This window comes from Bombina bombina, chromosome 2 (genome assembly GCF_027579735.1).
Source record: "Bombina bombina isolate aBomBom1 chromosome 2, aBomBom1.pri, whole genome shotgun sequence".
Lineage (NCBI taxonomy): Eukaryota > Metazoa > Chordata > Amphibia > Anura > Bombinatoridae > Bombina > Bombina bombina.
In genome coordinates this window covers 306,426,792-306,452,740 of record NC_069500.1, presented here as the reverse complement: position 1 = coordinate 306,452,740, position 25,949 = coordinate 306,426,792, and the positions used below count along the sequence as shown (strand labels likewise).

Genomic DNA, 25,949 nt, shown 5'->3' with positions numbered 1-25,949 from the left:
AAGGAACATCATCAGTTCCTAAGGTTCGCTTTTCTGGACAAGCATTACCAGTTTGTGGCACTTCCATTCGGATTAGCCACTGCTCCGAGAATTTTCACAAAGGTACTAGGGTCCCTTCTAGCGGTTCTAAGACCAAGGGGCATTGCAGTAGTACCTTACTTGGACGACATCCTAATTCAAGCGTCGTCCCTGTCAAAAGCAAAGGCTCATACGGACATCGTCCTAGCCTTTCTCAGATCTCACGGATGGAAGGTGAACAAAGAAAAAAGTTCTCTGTCCCCGTCAACAAGAGTTCCCTTCTTGGGAACAATAATAGATTCCTTAGAAATGAGGATTTTTCTGACAGAGGTCAGAAAATCAAAACTTCTAAGCACTTGTCAAGTACTTCACTCTGTTCCTCGTCCTTCCATAGCGCAGTGCATGGAGGTAATAGGTTTGATGGTTGCAACAATGGACATAGTTCCTTTTGCACGAATTCATCTAAGACCATTACAACTGTGCATGCTCAAACAGTGGAATGGGGATTATACAGACTTGTCTCCGATGATTCAAGTAGATCAAAAGACCAGAGATTCACTCCGTTGGTGGCTGACCCTGGACAATCTGTCACAAGGATTGAGCTTCCGCAGACCAGAGTGGGTCATTGTCACGACCGACGCCAGTCTAGTGGGCTGGGGCGCGGTCTGGGAATCTCTGAAAGCTCAGGGTTTATGGTCTCGGGAAGAGTCTCTTCTCCCGATAAACATTCTGGAACTGAGAGCGATATTCAATGCTCTCAAAGCTTGGCCTCAACTAGCAAAGGCCAAATTCATAAGGTTTCAATCAGACAACATGCCGACTGTTGCATATATCAATCATCAGGGGGGAACAAGGAGTTCCCTGGCGATGAAAGAAGTGACCAAGATAATTCAATGGGCGGAGGATCACTCCTGCCACTTGTCTGCGATCCACATCCCAGGAGTGGAAAATTGGGAAGCGGATTTTCTGAGTCGTCAGACATTCCATCCGGGGGAGTGGGAACTCCATCCGGAAATCTTTGCCCAAATAACTCAATTATGGGGCATTCCAGACATGGATCTGATGGCGTCTCGTCAGAACTTCAAGGTTCCTTGCTACGGGTCCAGATCCAGGGATCCCAAGGCGACTCTAGTAGATGCACTTGTAGCACCTTGGACCTTCAACCTAGCTTATGTATTCCCACCGTTTCCTCTCATTCCCAGGCTGGTAGCCAGGATCAATCAGGAGAGGGCCTCAGTGATCTTGATAGCTCCTGCGTGGCCACGCAGGACTTGGTATGCAGACCTGGTGAATATGTCATCGGCTCCACCATGGAAGCTACCTTTGAGACAGGACCTTCTTGTTCAGGGTCCTCCAACTGACGGCTTGGAGATTGAACGCTTGATTTTATCAAAGCGTGGGTTTTCAGATTCTGTAATAGATACTCTGATTCAGGCTAGAAAGCCTGTAACTAGAAAAATTTACCATAAAATATGGAAAAAATATATCTGTTGGTGTGAATCCAAAGGATTGCCATGGAACAAGATAAAAATTCCTAAGATTCTATCCTTTCTACAAGAAGGTTTGGAGAAAGGATTATCTGCAAGTTCTCTAAAGGGACAGATTTCTGCTTTATCTGTCTTACTACACAAACGACTGGCAGCTATGCCAGATGTTCAAGCATTTGTTCAGGCTCTGGTTAGGATCAAGCCTGTTTACAGACCTTTGACTCCTCCCTGGAGTTTAAATCTAGTTCTTTCAGTTCTTCAAGGGGTTCCGTTTGAACCCTTACATTCCATAGATATTAAGTTACTATCTTGGAAAGTTTTGTTTTTGGTTGCAATCTCTTCTGCTAGAAGAGTTTCAGAGTTATCTGCTCTGCAGTGTTCTCCTCCTTATCTGGTGTTCCATGCAGATAAGGTGGTTTTGCGTACTAAGCCTGGTTTTCTTCCTAAAGTTGTTTTGTAACAAAAATATTAACCAGGAGATAGTTGTACCTTCTTTGTGTCCGAATCCAGTTTCAAAGAAGGAGCGTTTGTTACACAATTTGGACGTTGTCCGTGCTCTAAAATTCTATTTAGAGGCTACTAAAGATTTCAGACAAACATCATCCTTGTTTGTTGTTTATTCTGGTAAAAGGAGAGGTCAAAAAGCGACTTCTACCTCTCTTTCCTTTTGGCTTAAAAGCATTATCCGTTTGGCTTATGAGACTGCCGGACGGCAGCCTCCTGAAAGAATCACAGCTCACTCCACTAGGGCTGTGGCTTCCACATGGGCCTTCAAGAACGAGGCTTCTGTTGACCAGATATGTAAGGCAGCGACTTGGTCTTCACTGCACACTTTTGCCAAATTTTACAAATTTGATACTTTTGCTTCTTCGGAGGCTATTTTTGGGAGAAAGGTTTTGCAAGCCGTGGTGCCTTCCATTTAGGTGACCTGATTTGCTCCCTCCCTTCATCCGTGTCCTAAAGCTTTGGTATTGGTTCCCACAAGTAAGGATGACGCCGTGGACCGGACACACCAATGTTGGAGAAAACAGAATTTATGCTTACCTGATAAATTACTTTCTCCAACGGTGTGTCCGGTCCACGGCCCACCCTGGTTTTTTTTAATCAGGTCTGATGAATTATTTTCTCTAACTACAGTCACCACGGTATCATATGATTTCTCCTATATATATTTCCTCCTGTCCGTCGGTCGAATGACTGGGGTGGGCGGAGCCTAGGAGGGATCATGTGACCAGCTTTGCTGGGACTCTTTGCCATTTCCTGTTGGGGAAGAGAATATCCCACAAGTAAGGATGACGCTGTGGACCGGACACACCGTTGGAGAAAGTAATTTATCAGGTAAGCATAAATTCTGTTATATATATAGTGTTATACACAGCACAATAATTAACACTGCATTGAATAGAACACACTGTACAGTGTGTACTTTAAGTGTTAAGGGGATTTCAGTTACATAGCAGTCTGGAATTTGAACAGACTGTCAAATGGTGTCAAAGTTCTTTTTATTTAAAGGGCCAGTAAACCTAGGAAATAATGTTATATAATTCTGCACATAGTGCAGAATTATGTAACATTAGCTTAGTTCCAGATCTCTAAAGTGAATAGTTAAATATATATAACGCAAAGAAAACAGAACACCACTCTTGGCTCTACTGAGCGGGTCTGTTTTCTTCTCCTAAGCGCATCTGGGTACGCTGTCTAATCACAGCCGGCCCGATCGCGCTATTAAAATCAATGTAGTTCGCTCCCGCTACCAGACCAGAGCGGGAGCGAGCTACATTGATTTTAATAGCGCGATCAGGCACGCTGTGAATAGACAGCGTGCCCATGATGCACTTAGCAGAAGTAAACAGACCCGCTCAGTAGAGCCAGGAGCGGCGTTCTGTTTTCTTTGCGTTATATCTATTTAATTATTGACTTTAGGATCCTGGAGCTAAGCTAATGTTATATAATACTGCACTATGTGCAGAATTATATAACATTATTTCCTAGGTTTACTGGCCCTTTAAAGATGATCCCCTAGGAGAAAGGAGTGAGGATTCTATAAGTTTATATGACCCAGATGCAGAGTATGCTTTATCTACCAGTATAATTAAATGAATATTATTTGTGGAAAAGTTTCCCTGATTATTGGGGTACTGAAAGTAAGCAGACTTACTGGGAAAAAGGAACCAATATACGTTCAGGGAAACTGACTTTTGATTTTTGGTATTGGCTTAAAGGCACACATGAGAAGTTAAGTTCACAAATTAATTAACTGTGTACATTTGATAGTCAATTCCTATATGTATTATAATACAACTAAGATTCAGTATTGACTCGGTAATAGCGGTGGCAAGCTTGTAAAATGAAAGTGAGTTCTGTATGCATACACAGATGTCTTGTAGTACAATGTTACGTAGACACAGAAAACACAGTACTGAATAAGCAAAGTAACGGTAAGGATAAATGCAGCTGGTGGAAATAGGACGAGAAGTCATAGGGTAGTAGGACTAAGCAGGAACTTACTTAGTAGTAGTCGTAGCTGAATCAAAGAGGAGACACTGTGAACGGTTTAAGCGTGCTGCAGCTCCGGCTGATCCTGCTCACGGACTGAGACTGTTGGCGTGTGACGTCACCTCTAGAACCAAAACGAGGCTGAGACAACTTGTCGATAAACCGCTGATTAGAGAGCAGTCAGTAAACTGAAGCCTTGCAAACGAAGTGGCTGGGAACTCCAAGGTAGGTTTAGAATTACCAAGCAATGATATAAGGTGTGGAGAGGCTTTTATAAGGAGAGCAATGGGCGGTACAACCTTTTAAAAGAGAATAAGACAAAATTATATGTACAAGTAGAAATAGAGCCAAAACGGAATAAAGCTACAATGAGCAAAAAGAGCTCATATGAAATATAGGCTGAGATGAATAAAAAATATTTGTAGAATGACCGGACAGTATATGACACAGACTCCCCGATGGCAATACCATACCACTTATATATTACACAGCGTGGTGGAGTATTTCAGAGCTCACACTCTTAACCTTGTATTGTTCCCTCGCAGGCTTCGCATTTGATACCTTCTCTTGCCTAGCAGTGTCTGGTCTTACCAGACTACCCGATGGTGAGTATTACCCATATTGTGGTGGGGCATTTATCCTTTTCCTGCATGATAGTTTTAGTTAGTGGTTACATATGGTAATTAGTCATTATATATGGCAGTTAGGGTAGTTTTTATTGTTTAATGTTTAGTAATCTGAGCAGATGACTACCGACGACTGTAAAGGATTGTAATATTTTAGCTGAGAATGGTGTTCTACATTTATAGGTATGGAGAAGTGGCAAGAAATTTTCAACTTTCTCTCTGTGGGAGAATTCCCATTATGGTATGATAAATACCAGAAATTCCGTTTTAAGAAGTACGCCGCTAAATTTACACTAAAAGGTTAGAATAAAAATAACATACATTTTAGTGATTTGGGAACATAGCTTTGTAATGAATGTAGCTCTTTATTGTTCCCTTTCATTACAGATGGAGAGATCTTCTACGGAAGTAAAAAAGTCGTTAAATCAAAGGAAGAAGGAAGGAGGATCTTTGAAGAACTCCATTCACCTCCATCTGGACGTCACCTAGGCATCGGAAAAACAGGGATAGCAATGTCGTCAAAATTCTTCTGGTTTGGCATGACCAAGGATATTGAGAACTGGGTACACACTAATTATTTTTGTGTTTTGCAATATTTATGAAAGCTGTACACGTTAACAACTGATTTCTTACAGGTCCAGCAATGTGAGAAATGCCAGTGTATTAAGGTAAATGTCTATTATAGTGTTACTTTATAGATATGATTATATTAGTCTCTTTAAAATAAATATATTTGTTTCATCACATTAGGCGCCTGCTGTCCGGAAATCTAGGAAACACCACTGGGTCACTTCCAAGATGCACAGGTCAACCTCCCTTTGTCATGTGATCTTATAGGTGTATGGTGCTGAGTGTGCAGTTTAGGTTATTTGTATGGGGATCATATTATTCATTTATAACCCATGCCTTAATTTACTGTATTTTAGCACTGTTATATAGAAACATGGAAATGATACCTACATACATTGTTGAGGCATAAAAGCTACACTAAAGCTAAATGTAAAAGGCTATTCATTAAAAAGTACCAATGACTAGACCTAACAACATTTAAAAATAGTTTATATTGTGCATCAATTTACATGCCAAGAAATGCACCAGAAACAAATGTAATATATTATACAAACTCATTCATTTATATTTCAATCTTAGTGCAATATATATCCGTGTTCTCCTCAGGTCTTTTTTTAGTGGTGCACCCCCTGGCTAAAATTTTAGCCAATATTAACCCCTTAAGGACAAGGCCATTTTTCAATTTCTTTCCCTGAAGGACCAGGGCTATTTTTACATTTTGCGGTGTTTGTGTTTAGCTGTAATTTTCCTCTTACTCATTTACTGTACCCACACATATTATATACAGTTTTTCTCGCCATTAAATGAACTTTCTAAAGATACCATTATTTTCATCATATCTTATCATTTACTATAATTTTTTTTATAAAATATTAGGAAAAAAATGGAAAAAAACACACTTTTTCTAACTTTGACCCCCACAATCTGTTACACATCTACAATCACCAAAAAACACCCATGCTAAATAGTTTCTAAATTTTGTCCCGAGTTTAGAAATACCCAATGTTTATATGTTCGTTTTTTTTTTTTTTTGCAAGTTATAGGGCAATAAATACAAGTAGCACTTTGCTATTTCCAAACCACTTTTTTTCAAAATTAGCGCTAGTTACATTGGAACACTGATATCTTTCAAGAATCCCTGAATATCCATTGACATGTATATATTTTTTTTTAGAAGACATCCCAAAGTATTGATGTAGACCCATTTTGGTATATTTCATGCCACCATTTCACCGTCAAATGCGATCAAATAAAAAAAAATTGTTCACTTTTTCCCAAATATTTTCCCAAACTTTAGGTTTCTCACTGAAATTATTTACAAACAACTTGTGCAATTATGGCATAAATGGTTGTAAATGTTTCTCTGGGATCCCCTTTGTTCAGAAATAGCAGACATATATGACTTTGGCGTTGCTTTTTGGTAATTAGAAGGCCGCTAAATGCCACTGCGCATCACACGTGTGTTATGCCCAGCAGTGAAGGGGTTAATTATGGAGGATGTAGGGAGCGTCTAGGGTTAATTTTAGCTGTAGTGTAGTAGACAACCCCAAGTATTGATCTAGGCCCATCTTGGTATATTTCATGTTACCATTTGACCGCTAAATGCGATCAAATAAAAAAAACGTAAAATATTTCACAATTTTAGGTTTCTCACTGAAATTATTTACAAACAACTTTTGCAAGTATGGCATAAATGATTGTAAATGCTTCTCTGGGATCCCCTTTGTTTAGAAATAGCAGACATATATGGCTTTGGCGTTGCTTTTTGGTAATTATAAGGCCGCTAAATGCCGCTGCGCACCACACATGTATTATGCCCAGCAGTGCAGGGGTTAATTAGGTAGCTTGTAGTGACTTTGCAAGGTTAATTTTAGCTTTAGCGTAGAGATCAGCCTCCAACCTGAAACATCACACCCCAGGATCCCTCCCATACAGTTCTCTTCCCTCCCCGATCCCGCCCCCCCTCTCTCTTCAATCTTCCATCGATGGCCGCCCACCCGCCTCCCACGTCGGCTCCCACCCACCAACGATTGCGGCCATCGATGCCGGTGCAGAGAGGGCCACAGAGTGGCTCTCTCTGCATCGGATGGGGGAAAAATGTTATTGCAGGATGCCTCCATATCGAGGCATCACTGCAATAACCGTAAAGCGGCTGGAAGCGATCAGGATCGCTTCCATCCACTTTAATCCCCAACGTCGTACAGGGTACGTCGCTGGTCTTTAAAGACCAGGTTGTGTGCGACGTACCCTGTACGACTTGTGTCGTTAAGGGGCTAAGCTAAAATTAGCTAATAACGATATTTTTATTGCACAAAGTATAATAAATACTTTTATGTTAAATTGTGTAATTAATTTGTGCTTTGGATAGCAGAAAATCTATATAATATTAGAAAATGTTACACTACCCTCACCTAGCTACTTCATAATTCCATCCAGCTGGCAAAATTTTCATTTTAATGTAACATCAAACATTAAAAAAGGCACTTTAAAAAGAAAAGACCAGCTAGTTAATGCCTGTTATATGAAGTGGATTTTATTTGCATGCATCCTGGCTACTGAACCCCTCTAAGTGAGAGCATGTACTTCGGAAGACATTGTATATGTGTGTGTGTTTACGTATTTACAAAATATATATATATATATATATATATATATATATATATATATATATATATAGTTCATTAACAAATCTAGACAGGCCCAGAGGCTTGTTTTCCCACAGAAAACCTCTGAATTACATTGTTTCCAATGCAGCAAAGGATTCTGGGTAAGATATGCAAATTAAGTACACAATGACACACTTTTTTACTTCAGTCTGCTTTTCAGCAGGTTCCCTTTACGCCAAAGTATCGCTGTTCACACAGCTTATAAACTTAGCTAGGGTTAGTGCAGTGATTCATAACCATCCCAGGTTTTTGCCACTCATCAGCTGGGAGAAGGTTAGAATCACTGCTGGGTGAAGTTGATTCCAGGCAGAATACAACAACATTTTAAATTAGGGGGAGATAAAAGGCGAGTTTAAAATCCTCCACTACGCACAAAATATAGAAAACATAACTCATTGTGTAGTTCATTAACCAATCTAGACAGGCCCAGAGGCTTGTTTTCCCACAGAAAACCTCATATATATATATATATATGTATATATATATATATATATATATATATATATATATATATATATATATATATGGCTACACCTCACTGACGAGGCCCAATGAATGCCGAAACGATCGTCTGGGGTTGCTATGTTCCTTGTTCAGAGAGGAATTGCCTGGTATTTCGGCGCTGGACTGACCGTAATAGGCGGGATCAGACTGATATACTACAGGAAAGTTCTTCTCTGTGAAAAGCATTACTGGGCTAAAAGAAGCTGCACCCATGTGGTAACTCGCCATAGAACAGGCTAACAATAGTATTGAGCCAGTTGTTCGTTCCTGTGAGTGTGCTTCTCTGTTTGTGTATTTAGTCTCCCTATGGGAAAAAGGGTAAACCAGACGTGGACTCCTTGCTCAGTGTGCTTAGAGGAATATGGCTACACCTCACTGATGAGGCCCAATGAAGGCCGAAACGATCGTCTGGGGTTGCTATGTTCTTTGTTCAGAGAGGAATTGCCTGGTATTTCGGCGCTGGACTGACCGTAATAGGCGGGATACTACAGGAAAGTTCTTCTCTCTGAAAAGCATTACTGGGCTAAAAGAAGCTGCACCCAAGTGGTAAATCGCTATAGAACAGGCTAACAATAGTATTGAGCCAGTTATTCGTTCCTGTGAGTGTGCTTCTCTCTGTGTGTGTATGTGTGTGTGTATATGTGTATATATATATATATATATATACATACAGTATATACACGCACACAGTAATGTGCACAAGTCTTTGTCCACGATAAGATTTGTTTTTCTTTCTTGTAATTAGCAAGAGTCCATGAGCTAGTGACTTATGGAATATACAATCCTACCAGGAGGGGCAAAATGCCTATAAATACACCCCTCATCACACCCACAATTCAGTTTTACAAACTTTGCCTCCCTATGGACTTGGTGAAGTTTGTGCTTGATTTCTAGGATTTCTTCTATGATAAGTGCTTCTAAGCATTCTGAAGCCCAATTCCTCTCAGAGTACAGTGTTTGTCATAGGGATGTGAAGGGAGTATCACCTATTGATTTTATGGTTTTCCTTGCGGGAAATCTTTTCAAAGGTTCTCTGTTATCGGTCGTAGAGATTCATCTCCTACCTCCCTTTTCAGATCGACGATATACTCTTATATACCATTACCACTGCTGATACTTTTTCAGTACTGGCTTGGCTATCTGCTATATGTGGATGGGTGTCTTTCGGTAAGTATGTTTCTTTCATGTAATTAGCAAGAGTCCATGAGCTAGTGACGTATGGGATATACATTCCTACCAGGAGGGGCAAAGTTTCCCAAACCTCAAAATGCCTATAAATACACCCCTCACCACACCCACAATTCAGTTTTACAAACTTTGCCTCCGATGGAGGTGGTATTTGGTTCTCAGTTGGATTCCATTATTTCAACTGTTACTGGTGGGAAAGGAACTTTTTTACCACAGGATAAAAAATCTAAAGGTAAAAACAGGGCTAATAATCGTTTTCGTTCCTTTCGTTTCAACAAAGAACAAAAGCCTGATCCTTCATCCTCAGGAGCAGTTTCAGTTTGGAGACCATCTCCAGTCTGGAATAAATCCAAGCCAGCTAGAAAGGCAAAGCCTGCTTCTAAGTCCACATGAAGGTGCGGCCCTCATTCCAGCTCAGCTGGTAGGGGGCAGGTTACGTTTTTTCAAGGAAATTTGGATCAATTCTGTTCACAATCTTTGGATTCAGAGCATTGTTTCAGAAGGGTACAGAATTGGTTTCAAGTTGAGACCTCCTGCAAAGAGATTTTTTCTTTCCCGTGTCCCAGTAAATCCAGTAAAAGCTCAAGCATTTCTGAAATGTGTTTCAGATCTAGAGTTGACTGGAGTAATTATGCCAGTTCCAGTTCCGGAACAGGGGATGGGGTTTTATTCAAATCTCTTCATTGTACCAAAGAAGGAGAATTCTTTCAGACCAGTTCTGGATCTAAAAATATTGAATCGTTATGTAAGGATACCAACGTTCAAGATGGTAACTGTAAGGACTATCTTACCTTTTGTTCAGCAAGGGAATTATATGTCCACGATAGATTTACAGGATGCATATCTGCATATTCCGATTCATCCAGATCATTATCAGTTCCTGAGATTCTCGTTTCTGGACAAGCATTACCAATTTGTGGCTCTGCCGTTTGGCCTAGCTACAGCTCCAAGAATTTTTACAAAGGTTCTCGGTGCCCTGCTGTCTGTAATCAGAGAACAGGGTATTGTGGTATTTCCTTATTTGGACGATATCTTGGTACTTGCTCAGTCTTTACATTTAGCAGAATCTCATACGAATCGACTGGTGTTGTTTCTTCAAGATCATGGTTGGAGGATCAATTTACCAAAAAGTTCTTTGATTCCTCAGACAAGGGTAACCTTTCTGGGTTTCCAGATGGATTCAGTGTCCATGACTCTGTCTTTAACAGACAAGAGACGTCTAAAGTTGATTACAGCTTGTCGAAACCTTCAGTCACAATCATTCCCTTCGGTAGCCTTATGCATGGAAATTCTAGGTCTTATGACTGCTGCATCGGACGCGATCCCCTTTGCTCGTTTTCACATGCGACCTCTTCAGCTCTGTATGCTGAAGCAATGGTGCAAGGATTACATGAAGATATCTCAATTAATATCTTTAAAACCGATTGTTCGACACTCTCTAACATGGTGGACAGATCACCATCGTTTAATTCAGGGGGCTTCTTTTGTGCTTCCGACCTGGACTGTAATTTCAACAGATGCAAGTCTCACAGGTTGGGGAGCTGTGTGGGGATCTCTGACGGCACAAGGAGTTTGGGAATCTCAGGAGGTGAGATTACCGATCAATATTTTGGAACTCCGTGCAATTTTCAGAGCTCTTCAGTTTTGGCCTCTTCTGAAGAGAGAATCGTTCATTTGTTTTCAGACAGACAATGTCACAACTGTGGCATACATCAATCATCAAGGAGGGACTCACAGTCCTCTGGCTATGGAAGAAGTATCTCGAATCTTGGTTTGGGCGGAATCCAGCTCCTGTCTAATCTCTGCGGTTCATATCCCAGGTGTAGACAATTGGGAAGCGGATTATCTCAGTCGCCAAACGTTGCATCCGGGCGAATGGTCTCTTCACCCAGAGGTATTTCTTCAGATTGTTCAAATGTGGGAACTTCCAGAAATAGATCTGATGGCGTCCCATCTAAACAAGAAACTTCCCAGGTATCTGTCCAGATCCCGGGATCCTCAGGCGGAGGCAGTGGATGCATTATCACTTCCTTGGAAGTATCATCCTGCCTATATCTTTCCGCCTCTAGTTCTTCTTCCAAGAGTAATCTCCAAGATTCTGAAGGAATGCTCGTTTGTTCTGCTGGTAGCTCCGGCATGGCCTCACAGGTTTTGGTATGCGGATCTTGTCCGGATGGCCTCTTGCCAACCGTGGACTCTTCCGTTAAGACCAGACCTTCTGTCACAAGGCCCTTTTTTCCATCAGGATCTGAAATCCTTAAATTTAAAGGTATGGAGATTGAACGCTTGATTCTTGGTCAAAGAGGTTTCTCTGACTCCGTGATTAATACTATGTTACAGGCTCGTAAATCTGTATCTCGAGAGATATATTATAGAGTCTGGAAGACTTATATTTCTTGGTGTCTTTCTCATCATTTTTCTTGGCATTCTTTTAGAATACCGAGAATTTTACAGTTTCTTCAGGATGGTTTAGATAAGGGTTTGTCCGCAAGTTCTTTGAAAGGACAAATCTCTGCTCTTTCTGTTCTTTTTCACAGAAAGATTGCTATTCTTCCTGATATTCATTGTTTTGTACAAGCTTTGGTTCGTATAAAACCTGTCATTAAGTCAATTTCTCCTCCTTGGAGTTTGAATTTGGTTCTGGGAGCTCTTCAAGCTCCTCCGTTTGAACCTATGCATTCATTGGACATTAAATTACTTTCTTGGAAAGTTTTGTTCCTTTTGGCCATCTCTTCTGCTAGAAGAGTTTCTGAATTATCTGCTCTTTCTTGTGAGTCTCCTTTTCTGATTTTTCATCAGGATAAGGCGGTGTTGCGAACTTCTTTTGAATTTTTACCTAAAGTTGTGAATTCCAACAACATTAGTAGAGAAATTGTGGTTCCTTCATTATGTCCTAATCCTAAGAATTCTAAGGAGAAATCGTTGCATTCTTTGGATGTTGTTAGAGCTTTGAAATATTATGTTGAAGCTACGAAATCTTTCCGTAAGACTTCTAGTCTATTTGTTATCTTTTCCGGTTCTAGGAAAGGCCAGAAAGCTTCTGCCATTTCTTTGGCATCTTGGTTGAAATCTTTAATTCATCTTGCCTATGTTGAGTCGGGTAAAATTCCGCCTCAGAGAATTACAGCTCATTCTACTAGGTCAGTATCTACTTCCTGGGCGTTTAGGAATGAAGCTTCGGTTGACCAGATCTGCAAAGCAGCAACTTGGTCCTCTTTGCATACTTTTACTAAATTCTACCATTTTGATGTATTTTCTTCTTCTGAAGCAGTTTTTGGTAGAAAAGTACTTCAGGCAGCGGTTTCAGTTTGAATCTTCTGCTTATGTTTTTCGTTAAACTTTATTTTGGGTGTGGATTATTTTCAGCAGGAATTGGCTGTCTTTATTTTATCCCTCCCTCTCTAGTGACTCTTGTGTGGAAAGATCCACATCTTGGGTAGTCATTATTCCATACGTCACTAGCTCATGGACTCTTGCTAATTACATGAAAGAAAACATAATTTATGTAAGAACTTACCTGATAAATTCATTTCTTTCATATTAGCAAGAGTCCATGAGGCCCGCCCTTTTTTTGTGGTGGTTATGATTTTGTATAAAGCACAATTATTCCAATTCCTTATTTTATATGCTTTCGCACTTTTTTATCACCCCACTTCTTGGCTATTCGTTAAACTGAATTGTGGGTGTGGTGAGGGGTGTATTTATAGGCATTTTGAGGTTTGGGAAACTTTGCCCCTCCTGGTAGGAATGTATATCCCATACGTCACTAGCTCATGGACTCTTGCTAATATGAAAGAAATGAATTTATCAGGTAAGTTCTTACATAAATTATGTTTTTTATTATTTAAGACACTCCCAGCTATGGTTTGGCGCTTTATGTTTGTATATCAAGTTTTAAATATATGTATTTTACTTTTTTTCCATGAGTCAGGCCTATGTATATTTCCTTTCACAGACTGTCAGTTTCAGTTTGGGAAGCATGTTTTAGGAAGTTATTTTTCTTACCTGGGGTATAGTCCTTCTTTTTTTCAAATTTGACTGTTTTTTCTTTAAATTTCGCGGGGAAAATTAGGCCTCGCGAGGGCGCAAAATGTTATTTATTGCATCATTCTTGGCGCAAGAAATTTTTTGCCGCAAAGGTATGTCTATTATGACACGAGTTGCGTCATTTCCGGATGTTGTTAGCGCCAACAAAGTTTTCTTAACTTCCTTTTGCGTTGTGCGTCATTCTTGACGCCAAAAAATTTAGTTCCTTTTTAACTCCACTTCCTATATGCCTCTTGCCTTCTATATGCTCAGAGGGCTATGCTGTTTGCATTTTTTTCCCATTCCTGAAACTGCCATATAAGGAAATTATAATTTTTGCTTTAATGTTGTTTTTTCTTTTACATTTTGCGAGATGTCTCAATCTGATCCTGTCTCAGAAGCAACTGTTGGAACCCTGCTGCCTGAACACAGTTCTACCAAAGCTAAGTGTATCTGTTGTAAATTAGCTGAAATTATATCTCCAGCTGTAGTATGTAACAGTTGTCATGATAAGCTTTTACAATCAGAAAATGTTTCCATCAGTACTAGTACAGTTTCTGTTGTTCCTTCAACATCTAATGTACATGATATCCCTGTTGATATAAAAAATGATATTGCTGATGCGTTTACAGAAGGCTTTGTCTGCTATTCCGCCTTCTAATAAACATAAAAGGTCTTTTAAAACGTCTCATAAAATTGATGACATTTCTATTGACAGACAACATACTAAAATATTCTCTTCTGACGAGGATCTCTCTGATTCAGAAGATCCTACCTCGGACATTGACACTGACAAATCTACTTATCTTTTCAAGATTGAGTATATTCGTTCCTTGCTAAAAGAAGTGTTGGTTACTTTGGATATTGAGGAGTCTAGTCCTCTTGATATTAAAACTAGTAAACGTTTAAATTCTGTTTATAAACCTCCTGTGGTTACTCCTGAGGTTTTTCCAGTTCCTGATGCTATTTCTGATGTGATTGCCAAGGAATGGATTAAGCCTGGTACTTCTTTCATTCCTTCTTCTAGGTTTAAAAGATTGTACCCTTTGCCAGCGGCTAGATTAGAGTTTTGGGAAAAAATTCCCAAACTTGATGGGGCTATTTCTACTCTAGCCACTATTCCTATGGAGAACAGTACTTCTTTTAAAGATCCATTAGATAGGAAACTTGATTATTATCTAAGGAAAGCTTTTTTGTATTCTGGCTATATTCTCAGGCCTGCCATTTCTATGGCTGATGTTGTGGCTGCATCAACCTTTTGGTTGGATAGCCTAGCCTAACTGGAAACAGATCCTGGTTTGTCTAGCATTGTTCGTTTGCTTCAACATGCTAATCATTTTATCTGTGATGCCATTTTTGATATCAAAATTGATGTTAAATCTATGTCTTTAGCTATTTTAGCTAGAAGAGCTTTAAGGCTCAAATCCTGGAATGCTGACATGGTATCTAGATTACTACCTCTTTCTTTCCAAGGTAACAATTTATTTGGTTCTCAGTTGGATTCATTTATTTCAACTATCACTGGGGGGAAGGGAGTTTTTTTTTTTTGCCTCAAGATAAAAGATCTAAGGGTAAATCTAAAGCTTCTAATCGTTTTCGTTCTTTTCGACAGAATAAGGAACAGAAAACCAATCCTTCCCCTAAAGACTCTGGTTCCAATTGGAAACCTTCTTCAAGTTGGAATAAATCCAAGCCTTTTAAGAAACCAAAGCCATCCCCCAAGTCTGCATAAAGGTGTGGCCCTCGATCCAGTTCAGCTGGTGGGGGGCAGATTGATTTATTCCATGATATTTGGGCAGATTCTGTTCAAAATCAGTGGATTCAGAGTATTGTCTCTCAAGGATATCGGATAGGATTCAGAGTAAGACCTCCTTTGAGAAGATTCTTTCTCTCTCACGTTCCAACAAATCCTGTGAAAGCTCAGACCTCTCTGAAGTGTATTTCAGATTTAGAGCTTTCAGGGGGTAATCATACCAGTTCCGTTTCAGGAACAGGGTCTGGGGTTTTATTCAAATCTATTCATTGTCCCAAAGAAAGAAAATTCTTTCAGGCCAGTTCTGGATCTGAAGTTTTTGAATCGTTTTGTAAGAGTCCCAACTTTCAAGATGGTGACTATAAGGACTATTCTGCCTTTTTGTTCAGCAAGGTCATTATATGGGCACTATAGACTTACAGGATGCATATCTTCACATTCCGATTCATCCAGACCACTCTGTTTCTGAGATTCTCTTTTCTAGACAAGCATTAACAATTTGTTGCTCTTCCATTTGGCCTAGCAACAGCTCCAAGGATCTTTTCGAAGGTTCTCGGTGTCCTTCTATCTGTAATCGGAGAACAAGGTATTTCAGTGTTTCCTTATTTGTACGATATCTTGGTACTAGCTCAGTCTTTACATATAGCCGAATCTCACACAAATTAACTAGTGTTGTTTCTTCAAAGACATGGTTGGAGGATCAATTTACTGAAGAGTTTCTTGATTCCTCAGACAAGGTCACCTTTTTAGGTTTCCAAATAGATTCAGTGTCCATGACTCTGTCCTTAACAGACAAGAGACGAATGAAATTGGTTTCAGCTTGTCGAAACCTTCAGTCTCAATCATTCCCTTCAGTGGTTATGTGCATGGAAGTTTTAGGTCTCATGACTGCAGCATCGGACGCGATCCCCTTTGCTCGTTTTCATATGAGACCTCTGCAGCTTTGTATGCTGAATCATTGGTGCAGGGATTATATTCGAATATCACAATTGATATACTTAAATCCCAACATTCAACTCTCTCTGACTTGGTGGTTAGACCATCATCGTATTATTCAGGGGGCCTCTTTTGTTTGTCCTACCTGGACTGTGATCACAACAGGTGCAAGTTTTACAGGTTGGGAAGCTGTCTGGGGATCTCTGACAGCACAAGGGGTTTGGAAACCTCAAAAGGCGAGGTTACCAACCAATATTTTAGAACTCCGTGCTATTTTCAGGGCTCTTCAGGTTTGGCCTCTGTTGAAGAGAGAACCATTCATTTGTTTTCAGACGGACAATATCACAACTGTGGCCTATGTCAATCATCAGGGTGGGACTCGCAGTTCGCTAGCTATGAAAGAAGTATCTCGGATACTTTTTTGGGCAGAATCCAGCTCTTGTCTAATTTCTGCGGTGCATATCCCAGGTGTAGACAATTGGGAAGCGGATTATCTCAGCCGTCAGACCTTACATCCAGGGGAGTGGTCTCTCCATCCAGATGTATTTTGTCAGATTGTACAGATGTGGGGTCTTCCAGAAATAGATCTAATGGCTTCTCATCTAAGCAAGAAACTTCCCAGGTACCTATCCAGGTCCAGGGATCCTCAGGCGGAGATGGTGGATGCTTTAGCAGTTCCTTGGTTTTACCAACCTGCTTATATCTTTCCGCCTCTAGTTCTTCTTCCAAGAGTGATCTCCAAGATCATTATGGAACAATCGTATGTGTTTCTGATAGCACCAGCATGGCCTCACAGGTTTTGTTATGCGGATCTTGTCCTGTTGTCCAGTTGCAAGCCTTGGTCACTTCCTGTAAGACCAGACCTTCTGTCTCAAGGGCCATTTTTCCATCAGGATCTCAAATCGTTAAATTTGAAGGCATGGAAATTGAACGCTTAGTACTTAGTCATAGGGGTTTCTCTGACTCAGTGATTTATACTATGGTACAGGCTCGTAAGTCTGTTTCAAGGAAGATTTATTATCGAGTTTGGAAGACCTATATTTCATGGTGTTCTTCTCATAAATTCTTCTGGCATTCTTTTAGAATTCCTAAAATTTTACAGTTTCTTCAGGATGGTTTGGATAAAGGTTTGTCTGCAAGTACTTTGAAGGGACACATCTCTGCTCTTTCTGTTTTATTTCATAGAAAGATTGCTAAGCTTCCTGATATTCACTATTTTGTTCAGGCTTTGGTTCGTATCAAGCCTGTTATTAAATCAATCTCTCCTCCTTGGAGTCTTAATTTGGTTTTGAAGACTTTGCAGGCTCCTCCTTTTGAGCCTATGCATTCTTTGGATATTAAACTACTTTCTTGGAAAGTGTTGTTTCTTTTGGCTATCTCTTCAGCTAAAAGAGTTTCCGAATTGTCTACTCTTTCTTGTGAGTCTCCTTTTCTGATTTTTCATCAGGATAAGGCTGTTTTGCGAACTTAGTTTAAATTTCTTCCTAAGGTTGTGAATTCTAGCAACATTAGTAGAGAAATTGTTGTTCCTTCTATGTGTCCTAATCCTAAGAATGCTCTTGAAAGATCTTTACATTCTTTGGATGTTGTAAGAGCTCTGAAATATTATGTAGAAGCTACTAAATATTTCAGAAAGACTTCTAGTCTATTTGTTGTTTTTTTTCTGGTCCTAGGAAAGGTCAGAAAGCCTCTGCCATTTCTTTGGCATCTTGGTTAAAGCTTTTGATTCACAAGGCTTATTTGGAAGCGGGACAGTCCCCGCCTCAGAGAATCACAGCTCATTCTACTAGATCAGTCTCCACTTCTTGGGCTTTTAAGAATGAAGCTTCAGTTGATTAGATTTGCAAAGCAGCAACTTGGTCTTCTTTGCATACATTTACTAAATTTTACCATTTTTATGTATTTGCTTCTTCAGAAGCAGTCTTTGGTAGCACGGTTCTTCAGGCAGCTGTTTCAGTTTGATTCTTCTGCTTATGTGTTAAGTTTTTTTTTTTTCTTTAAATTTATAAGAAAAATGTTTGTTTTTTTGTGGATTTAATTTTTTCAGCAAAATTTTTTTATTTTATTCCTCCCTTTTTAGTGACTCTTCTGTGGACTTCCACATCTTGGGTATTTCTATCCCATACGTCACTAGCTCATGGACCCTTGCCAATTATATGAAAGAAAACATAATTTATGTAAGAACTTACCTGATAAATTAATTTCTTTCATATTGGCAAGAGTCCATGAGACCACCCTTTTAATGGTGGTTATGATTTCTTTTGTATAAAAGCACAATTATATTTCCAGTTCCTCTTTTTTGTATGCTTTTCTACTCCTTATTTTATCACCCCACTATTTGGCTATTCGTTAAACTGAATTGTGGGTGTGATGAGGGGTGTATTTATAGGCATTTTGATGTTTGGGAAACTTTGCCCCTCCTGGTAGGATTGTATATCCCATACATCACTAGCTCATGTTTTTTTAGCAATGGTATATTGACCATATTTAATGTATTTCTTTCATACAGGTGGCAAGAGTCCATGAGTTATGTATGGGATGCACATTCCTACCAGGAGGAGGAAAAGTTTCCCAAACCTCAAAGCCTATAAATACCCCACCCACCTAACACATACCTCAGTTTAAACTTTGCCTCCTTTGAGGTGGCCGAAGCATTGATGTGCTTGATTTCTTCTGTGAAAGATGCTTCAGAGCATATTGAAGCCCGGTTCCCCTCACAGTACAGTGCTCGTCAGCGGGAAGTGAAGGAAGTACTGCATTATGACACCATGTTTTTCGCCTCACAGGAAATCTTTCATGGGCTCTTTGTAAATTCGGTTGCAGGGATTCATCTTTTGCCTCCCTTTACAGATCAACATTATACTCCTATTCCATTATCTCTGCTGATATGTTTCAGTACTGGTTTGTCTGTCTGTTTTCAGTGGGCGAGTGTCTACAAACAACCGGTAAGTATATTTTTAATACTAAAGACACTTATAGCTGTGGATGGGTACTTATGTTTAAGTTTGTTACATAAATGTTTTATATACATTCCAGGAACAGGTATTATTTTTACTTTAGTAATTACTCTTAATGGGTTTGGAAAAGTTTTTAAAGGTTCCACTAAATATCTATTTTATGAATCTTTATGGCATACCTTACAGACGCTTGGGACTGTTTTTTCTCACAAGCGCGGCCATCGCCTCACCTGTTTTTAATGGTCCCGCAATGATGTCATTGATGCAGCATTTTTTTACCGTGATTTAAAATGTGCACCTTTTTAATTTATTTATAAGTCCCTCCCTCTTTGTTTTTCATCCTCTTTTTCTATCTAGGGCTTTATGCATGTTTTAGCTTAAACTTTTTTTAACCTTGCAAAGCTTTCCCATGCCTCAAACTTTATAAGGGGAATATATTGTTATTATTGCAATATTTACATTTTCTAAATTTCTTGCCATGATGGAACAGTCTGCCTCTGTCCCTGAAGTAACCATAGGACTTTAGTCTGTTGAACAACTTTCTACAAAAGGTGTGTGTTTTTTATAAAACATCTGAAGTAGCTTTTTCAGCAAATGTATATGACTCGTGTATAGATTTTTTATCACACACTGATAATGTCTCTATGGTTTCAAATGCACCTACTGTTTCAATTTCACAGATGGATGCAGATGGTGTACCCCCAGCAATGAAGACATTTTATTGCTGTTGCCATTGAGAAGGCCCTGACTGCGCTACAGCTTTCAAATAAATGGTCAGTCCATGTTTACCTTCAACTAGTATTGTATGTACTGACCAGATAAATACTGATGTATCTTCTAATGATGAGGATTCCTCTTATCCTGAGGCTCCCTTTTCTGATGCAGAACCTGATAATTCTTCTTTTTTATTTAGAATTGATCATATTTGTTGTCTTTTAAGATAAGTTTTAGTCACTTTGGGGATTGAAGAAGCTACACCTTTTGATGATTTCAGTATTTAAGACTATGGTTAATCTCACTGAGATTTTTCCTGATGCTGTGTACGATATGTTTGCTAAGCAATGGTCTATACTAGGTACCTCTTTTTAACCCTTCTTCAAGGTTTAAAAAATTGTATCCTCTACCTACTACTAGTCTAGAGCTTTGGGAAACTATCCCCAAGGTCGATGGGGCAATTTCTTCTCTAGCTAAACATACTACAATTCCTTTGGAAGATAGTACTTTTTTCCAAAGACCCTTTAGATAGGAAACTTGAATCTTATCTTAGGAGGGCATATTTACATACTGGTAATGTCCTTAGACCAGCTATATCTATTGCTGATGTAGCTGCTGCCTCTACTTTTTAGCTATCTAATCTTGCTTAGCAGTTTTCTTCAGATCCCAAATGTGGGAACATTTATCATTTACTTCAACAGGCAAATTAATAGTTTTTTGCGATGCCGTACTTGATATTTTACCAATCAATATTAAGACTATGTCCTTGGCTACTCTTTCTAGAAGAGCCTTATGGTTTAAATCATGGAATGCTTATATAGTATCTATAAAGAGATTGCTATCTCTTTTCAAAGTAAGAATCTATTTTTGGTCAATTAGATTCTTTTATTTCCTCTATTACTTGAGGTAAGTATGTTTTTTTTTTTGCCTCAAGAATCTAAAGGGAAATTTAAGGCTACTAATCTTTTTTGTTCCTTTCGGAGTAAAGAACAGAAAACTTCCCTCTCTCCTAAAGCCCCCTGGCTCTAACTGGAGACTGACTTCAAAATTGAATAAATCCAAGCAAGTCAAAAAACCAAGAAAGGTGCGCCCCCCCCCCCAACCCAGTTCTTTTGGAAGGGCGCAGATTAAAACTTTTTCAGGAAATTTGGTCAAAATCTGTCCAAAATCCCTGGATCCAGAATATAATTTCTCAGGGATATCGAATTGGATTAAAAATCAAGCCACCTATGGGACGTTTTTTTCTAAATTGTGTTCCAAAATATCCTATAAAAGCGTGTCTCAAATATAGAACTCATGGGGGTGATTGTCCCAGTTCCTTTACAAGAACAAGGAAAGGGTTTTTAATCAAATCTCTTCATTGTACCAAAGAAAGAGAATTCTTGCAGACCAATTTTGGATCTAAAAACTCTAAACAGATTTGTTAGAATTCCAACTTTCTTTTGTTAATCAGTCATTTTATATTCACAATATACTTATAGTATGCTTATCTTCACATCCCTATTCATCCAGAACATTATCAATTTCTGAGATTCTCTTTTCAAGGAAAACATTACCAGTTTGTTGCTCTTCCTTTTGGCCTAGCAACAGTTTAAAGGATATTTTCAAAGGTTCTCAAGATGGTTTAGATAAAGGTTTATCTGCCAGCACTTTGAAAGGACAAATATCTGCTCTTTATGTGATGTTTTACAGAAAAATTGCTCATCTTCCAGACATTCATTGTTTTGTTCAAGCTTTAACTCGTATTAAATCTATATCTCCTCCAACTAGTGTTAATGCATAGGCTCAAAAGGAGGAGCCTGTAAGATCTTTATTTGGACATTAAGCATCTTTCTTGGAAAGTTTTTTTTGTTTCTTTTTGGTTCTAGGTGCCTTTCTATCTGTAAATAAAACACAGGGTATTGCAGTGTTTCCTTATTTGGAAGATATCTTGGTACTAGCTCAATCTTTTTCATTTAGCAGAATCTCACACAAACCTAATGTTTTTTCTTCAGAATCATGGTTGGAGGATCAATTTAACAAAAAGTGTCTTGATTCCTCAGACAAGTCACCTATTTGGTGAGACAAATGAAATTAGTTTCAGCTTATCTAAACCTTCAGTCTCTATCATTTCTTTCATTGGCTATGTGCATGGAGGTTTAATGATTACAGCATCGGACGTGATCGCTTTTTTTGCTCATTTTCATATGAGGCCTCTTCAACTTTGCATGCTGACCCAAAGGTGCAAGGACAATACTCGCATATCACAACTGATATTCTTAGATTCCAACACATGACTTTCTCTGTCTGGGTGGTTAAACCACCACTGTATTATTCAAGGGGCTTCCTTTGTTCGTCCTACCTGATCTGTAATCACCACAGATGCAAGTCTTACATGTTGAGCAGCACTCTGGGGCTCTCTGACTGCACAAGGAGTCTGAAATGTTTGGGAAACAAGGCTCCCGATCAATATCTTGGAACTCCGTGCTCTTTTCAGGGTTCTTCAGGCTTGGCCTCTATTGAAGAATGAACCTTATCTTCGTTTTCAGACAGACAATATCACAACAGTGGCATATGTCAATGATCAGGAAAGAACTTGAAGTTCCTTGGCCATGACAGAAGCAACTTGGATACTTTTCTTGGGCGGAATCAAATTCCTGCCTTATCACTGTGATTCACATCCCAGGTGTAGACAACCGGGAGGCAGATTCTCAGTCGCCAGTCCCTACATCCGGGGGAAGTGGTCTCTTCACTAGGATGTATGCTTTCGAATTGTTCAATTATGGGGTCTTCAAGAAATATATCTGATGGCCTGTCATTTGAACAAGAAAATTCCCAGGTACCTGGCACGGTCCAGGTATCCTCAGGCAGAGATGATGGATGCTCTAGTAGTCCCTTGGTCATTCCAGTACGCTTAATTATTTCCTCCTCTAGTTCTGCTGCCCAGAGTGATTTCTAAGATCAAAATGGAATAGTCATCCTCTCAGGATTTGGTATGCACATTTAGTTCAGATGTCCATTTGCCCGCCATGACCTTCTTTTTCAAGATCCCTTCTTCCATCCAGATCTAAATTCTCTGAACTTAATGACATGGATATTGAACACCTAGTTCTCAGTCACAGAGGTTTCTCTGACTCCGTGATTAACACTTGTCTCAAGGAAAATCTATTACAATGTTTGGAACTTTTCCACTCATGATTATTCTCGGCTTTCCTTTAGAATTCATAGGCTTCTTCAGTTTCATCAAGATAGTTTAGATAAAGGTTTATCTGCCACCACTTTAAAAGGACAAATATCGGCTCTTTCTGTGATGTTTCATAGAAAAATTGCTCATCTTCCAGACATTCATTGTTTTGTTCAGGCTTTAACTAATATTAAATCTGTTGTTAAATATATGTCTCCTCCATCTTTAAGCAACTTTCTAATTTACTCCTATTATCAATTTTTCTTCGTTCTCTTGCTATCTTTATTTGAAATAAAAGCCATCTAAGCTTTTTTGGGTTAAAAACTCTGGACAGCACTTTTTGATTGGTGGATGGATTTTTTCCACCAATCAGCAAGGACAACCCAGGTTGTTCACCAAAATGGGCCGGCATCTAAACTTAGATTCTTGCATTTCAAATAAAGATACCAAGAGAATAAAGAACATTTGATAATATGAGTTAATTAGAAAGTTGCTTAAAAATTCATGCTCTATGTGAATCACAAAAGAATTTTTTTGGCTTCAGTGTCCCTTTAAAGATCTTACAGGCTCCTCCTTTTGAGCCTATGCATTCTTTGGACATTAAACTTCTTTCTTGGAAAGTTTTGTTTTGTTTGGCTAACTCTTCTGCTAGAAGAGTTTCTGAATTGTCTTCCTTCTCTTGTGAGTCTCCTTATCTGATTTTCCATCAAGATAAAGCAGTTTTGCAGACTACTTTCATTTTTTTTTTCAAGGGTTGTTAACTATCACAACATTAACAGGGAAATTATCGATCCCTCCTTGTGCCTTAATGTTAAGAATGATAATGAAAGAACTTTACATTCTTTGGATGTTGTTAGAGCCTTGAAATTTTATGTTGATGCTACTAAAGATTTCAGAAAGACTTCTAGTCTGCTTGTTCTTTTTTCTGGTTCCAAGAAAGGTCAGAAAGCTTCTGCTATTTCTTTAGCCTCTTGGTTAAAATTTCTTATTCACAAAGCTTATTTGGAGGTTAGCCAGTCTCCGCCTCAGAAAATTACAGCTCATTCTACTAAATCAGTTGCCACATCTTGGGCTTTCAAGAATGAAGCTTCAGTTGATCAAATTTTCAAAGCAGCCTTTTGGTCTTTTTTGTATACTTTTACAAAATGTTTCCATTTTTATGTTTTTGGTAGAAAGGTTCTTCAGACAGTTGTCTGATATTTGATACTGGTACCTATATGTTTGATCTTAAAATACTTTTTTTTTTTTTTTTTTTTTGGGATTTAATTTCTCCGTGAAAAAAGCTGTTTTTATTTTATCCCTCCCTTTTATTTTGTTAATCGTGGACTTCCACATCTTGGGTATTATATCCCATGTGTAACAGCTGGTGGACTCTCGCACCTATATGAAACAAAACAATTTATGTAAGAACTTACCTGATAAATTAAATTAATTTCTTTTATTCAAAAGTCCACGAGGCCCCACCCTATTGTGGGTTATTTTTGTTTACAGCATATCTTTTTTCCTGTTCCTTTTTTTTGGCTTTTTACTCCTTAAAGGGATAGTCTAGTCAAAATTAAACTTTCACAAGAGCATGTAGAGCATGCAATTTTAAGCAACTTTCTAATTTACTGCTATTATGAAATGTTCTTCATTCTCTTGGTATATTTATTTGAAAAAGCAAAAATGTACGCTTAGAAGCTGGCTCATTTTTGGTTTAGCACCTGGTAGCGATTGCTGATTGGTGGCTATATGGGCCAGTTCCTAAGCTTTCATTTTTGCTTTTTCAAATGAAGACCTCACTTCTTGGCTATAGGATAACCTGAGGTATGTGTGAGGTGGGTGGGGTATTTATAGGTTTTGAGGTTTGGGAAACTTTGCCTCCTCCTGGTAGGAATGTGTACCCCATACATAATAGTGGACTCTCACCACCATGAAAGAAATACATTTATTAGGTAAGTTCTTACATAAATTATGTTTTCTCAGTCTCTTTATTAGAATAAAACCAGAAAATACAGGATATTTCTATGCAGTATTAAAAAACAGCTTCTATAAGCTAAAGTATTTAGTATGACCTCCCCTTACACTTGAGTAATAGCAGGAACCTGGCTCTAGTAAACTTAAATGTAATGGAACCATAATTAATGTAATTGCAAATACCTGTATTTATCGTACAATTTCATGGCAAAATGATGGCTGTGCAAAAGGTCTATTACACCAGGTTTGTGCAAGACATGCTTGTGCATTACATACACATGTTGGATGAGTTTAATTTATTGCAAGCTTGGCAATAAGATCAACTTTGTCAAATTCTATGATCTTTGGCATTTTGAATGGAATTATGTGAGACATGAAATTATACTTTTGCATCAGCAAGGCCACTCTCAAAGGGAAATCGGCATACAAATTGGATACTCAAGATGTGGTTTTCAAGAAAACATTTAAAATCTGATGAGAAGTTTCTCAGGGATTCTTCTTTGATAGTGTTAGCGTTGCGCCGCTCTAGCCGTTGATAGGGATGCGGGCGATCTGTATGCTCGTTGCCTAGGGGGGAAGTCGGCTCCTCTCTGCTTGCAGCGGTGACATCGCTGCATGCTTTCTCCCTCAGAAGCCGGTTAGGATCTCTTGTGGCGCGAATCCTGCTCCTATGTAAGTAACTCAGTCATACCTATCAATGCCCAATTATAGGTGTTACTGTTCTCCTGAGTTGTGCTTATTTGTATACTGGACTGTTATATTGTTGCTGAACCTTGCCTGTCTGACCACTCTGCCTGTTTAACCCTTAAACTGCTGGATTGATATACTGCTGCTGAACCTTGCTTGTCTGACCACTCTTCCTGTTTAACCCCTAACTGCTGGACTGTTA

At 39.0% G+C, this 25,949-nt stretch overlaps 1 protein-coding gene across 1 annotated transcript in view; it reads left to right on the top strand.

Annotated features, from left to right (window-relative positions):
• Window positions 1-4,151: 4,151 nt before the first annotated feature.
• LOC128646928 (alpha-aminoadipic semialdehyde dehydrogenase) overlaps window positions 4,152-25,949 on the top strand; it is a 340,000-nt gene continuing 318,202 nt past the window's right edge. Inside the window, exons 1-6 of the mRNA XM_053699738.1 lie at window positions 4,152-4,226; window positions 4,547-4,606; window positions 4,811-4,927; window positions 5,015-5,190; window positions 5,263-5,295; window positions 5,378-5,433. Coding sequence (XP_053555713.1) covers window positions 4,813-4,927; window positions 5,015-5,190; window positions 5,263-5,295; window positions 5,378-5,433 — 380 coding nt within the window. The 5' untranslated portion in view covers window positions 4,152-4,226; window positions 4,547-4,606; window positions 4,811-4,812. The remainder of the gene's footprint in view (window positions 4,227-4,546; window positions 4,607-4,810; window positions 4,928-5,014; window positions 5,191-5,262; window positions 5,296-5,377; window positions 5,434-25,949) is intronic.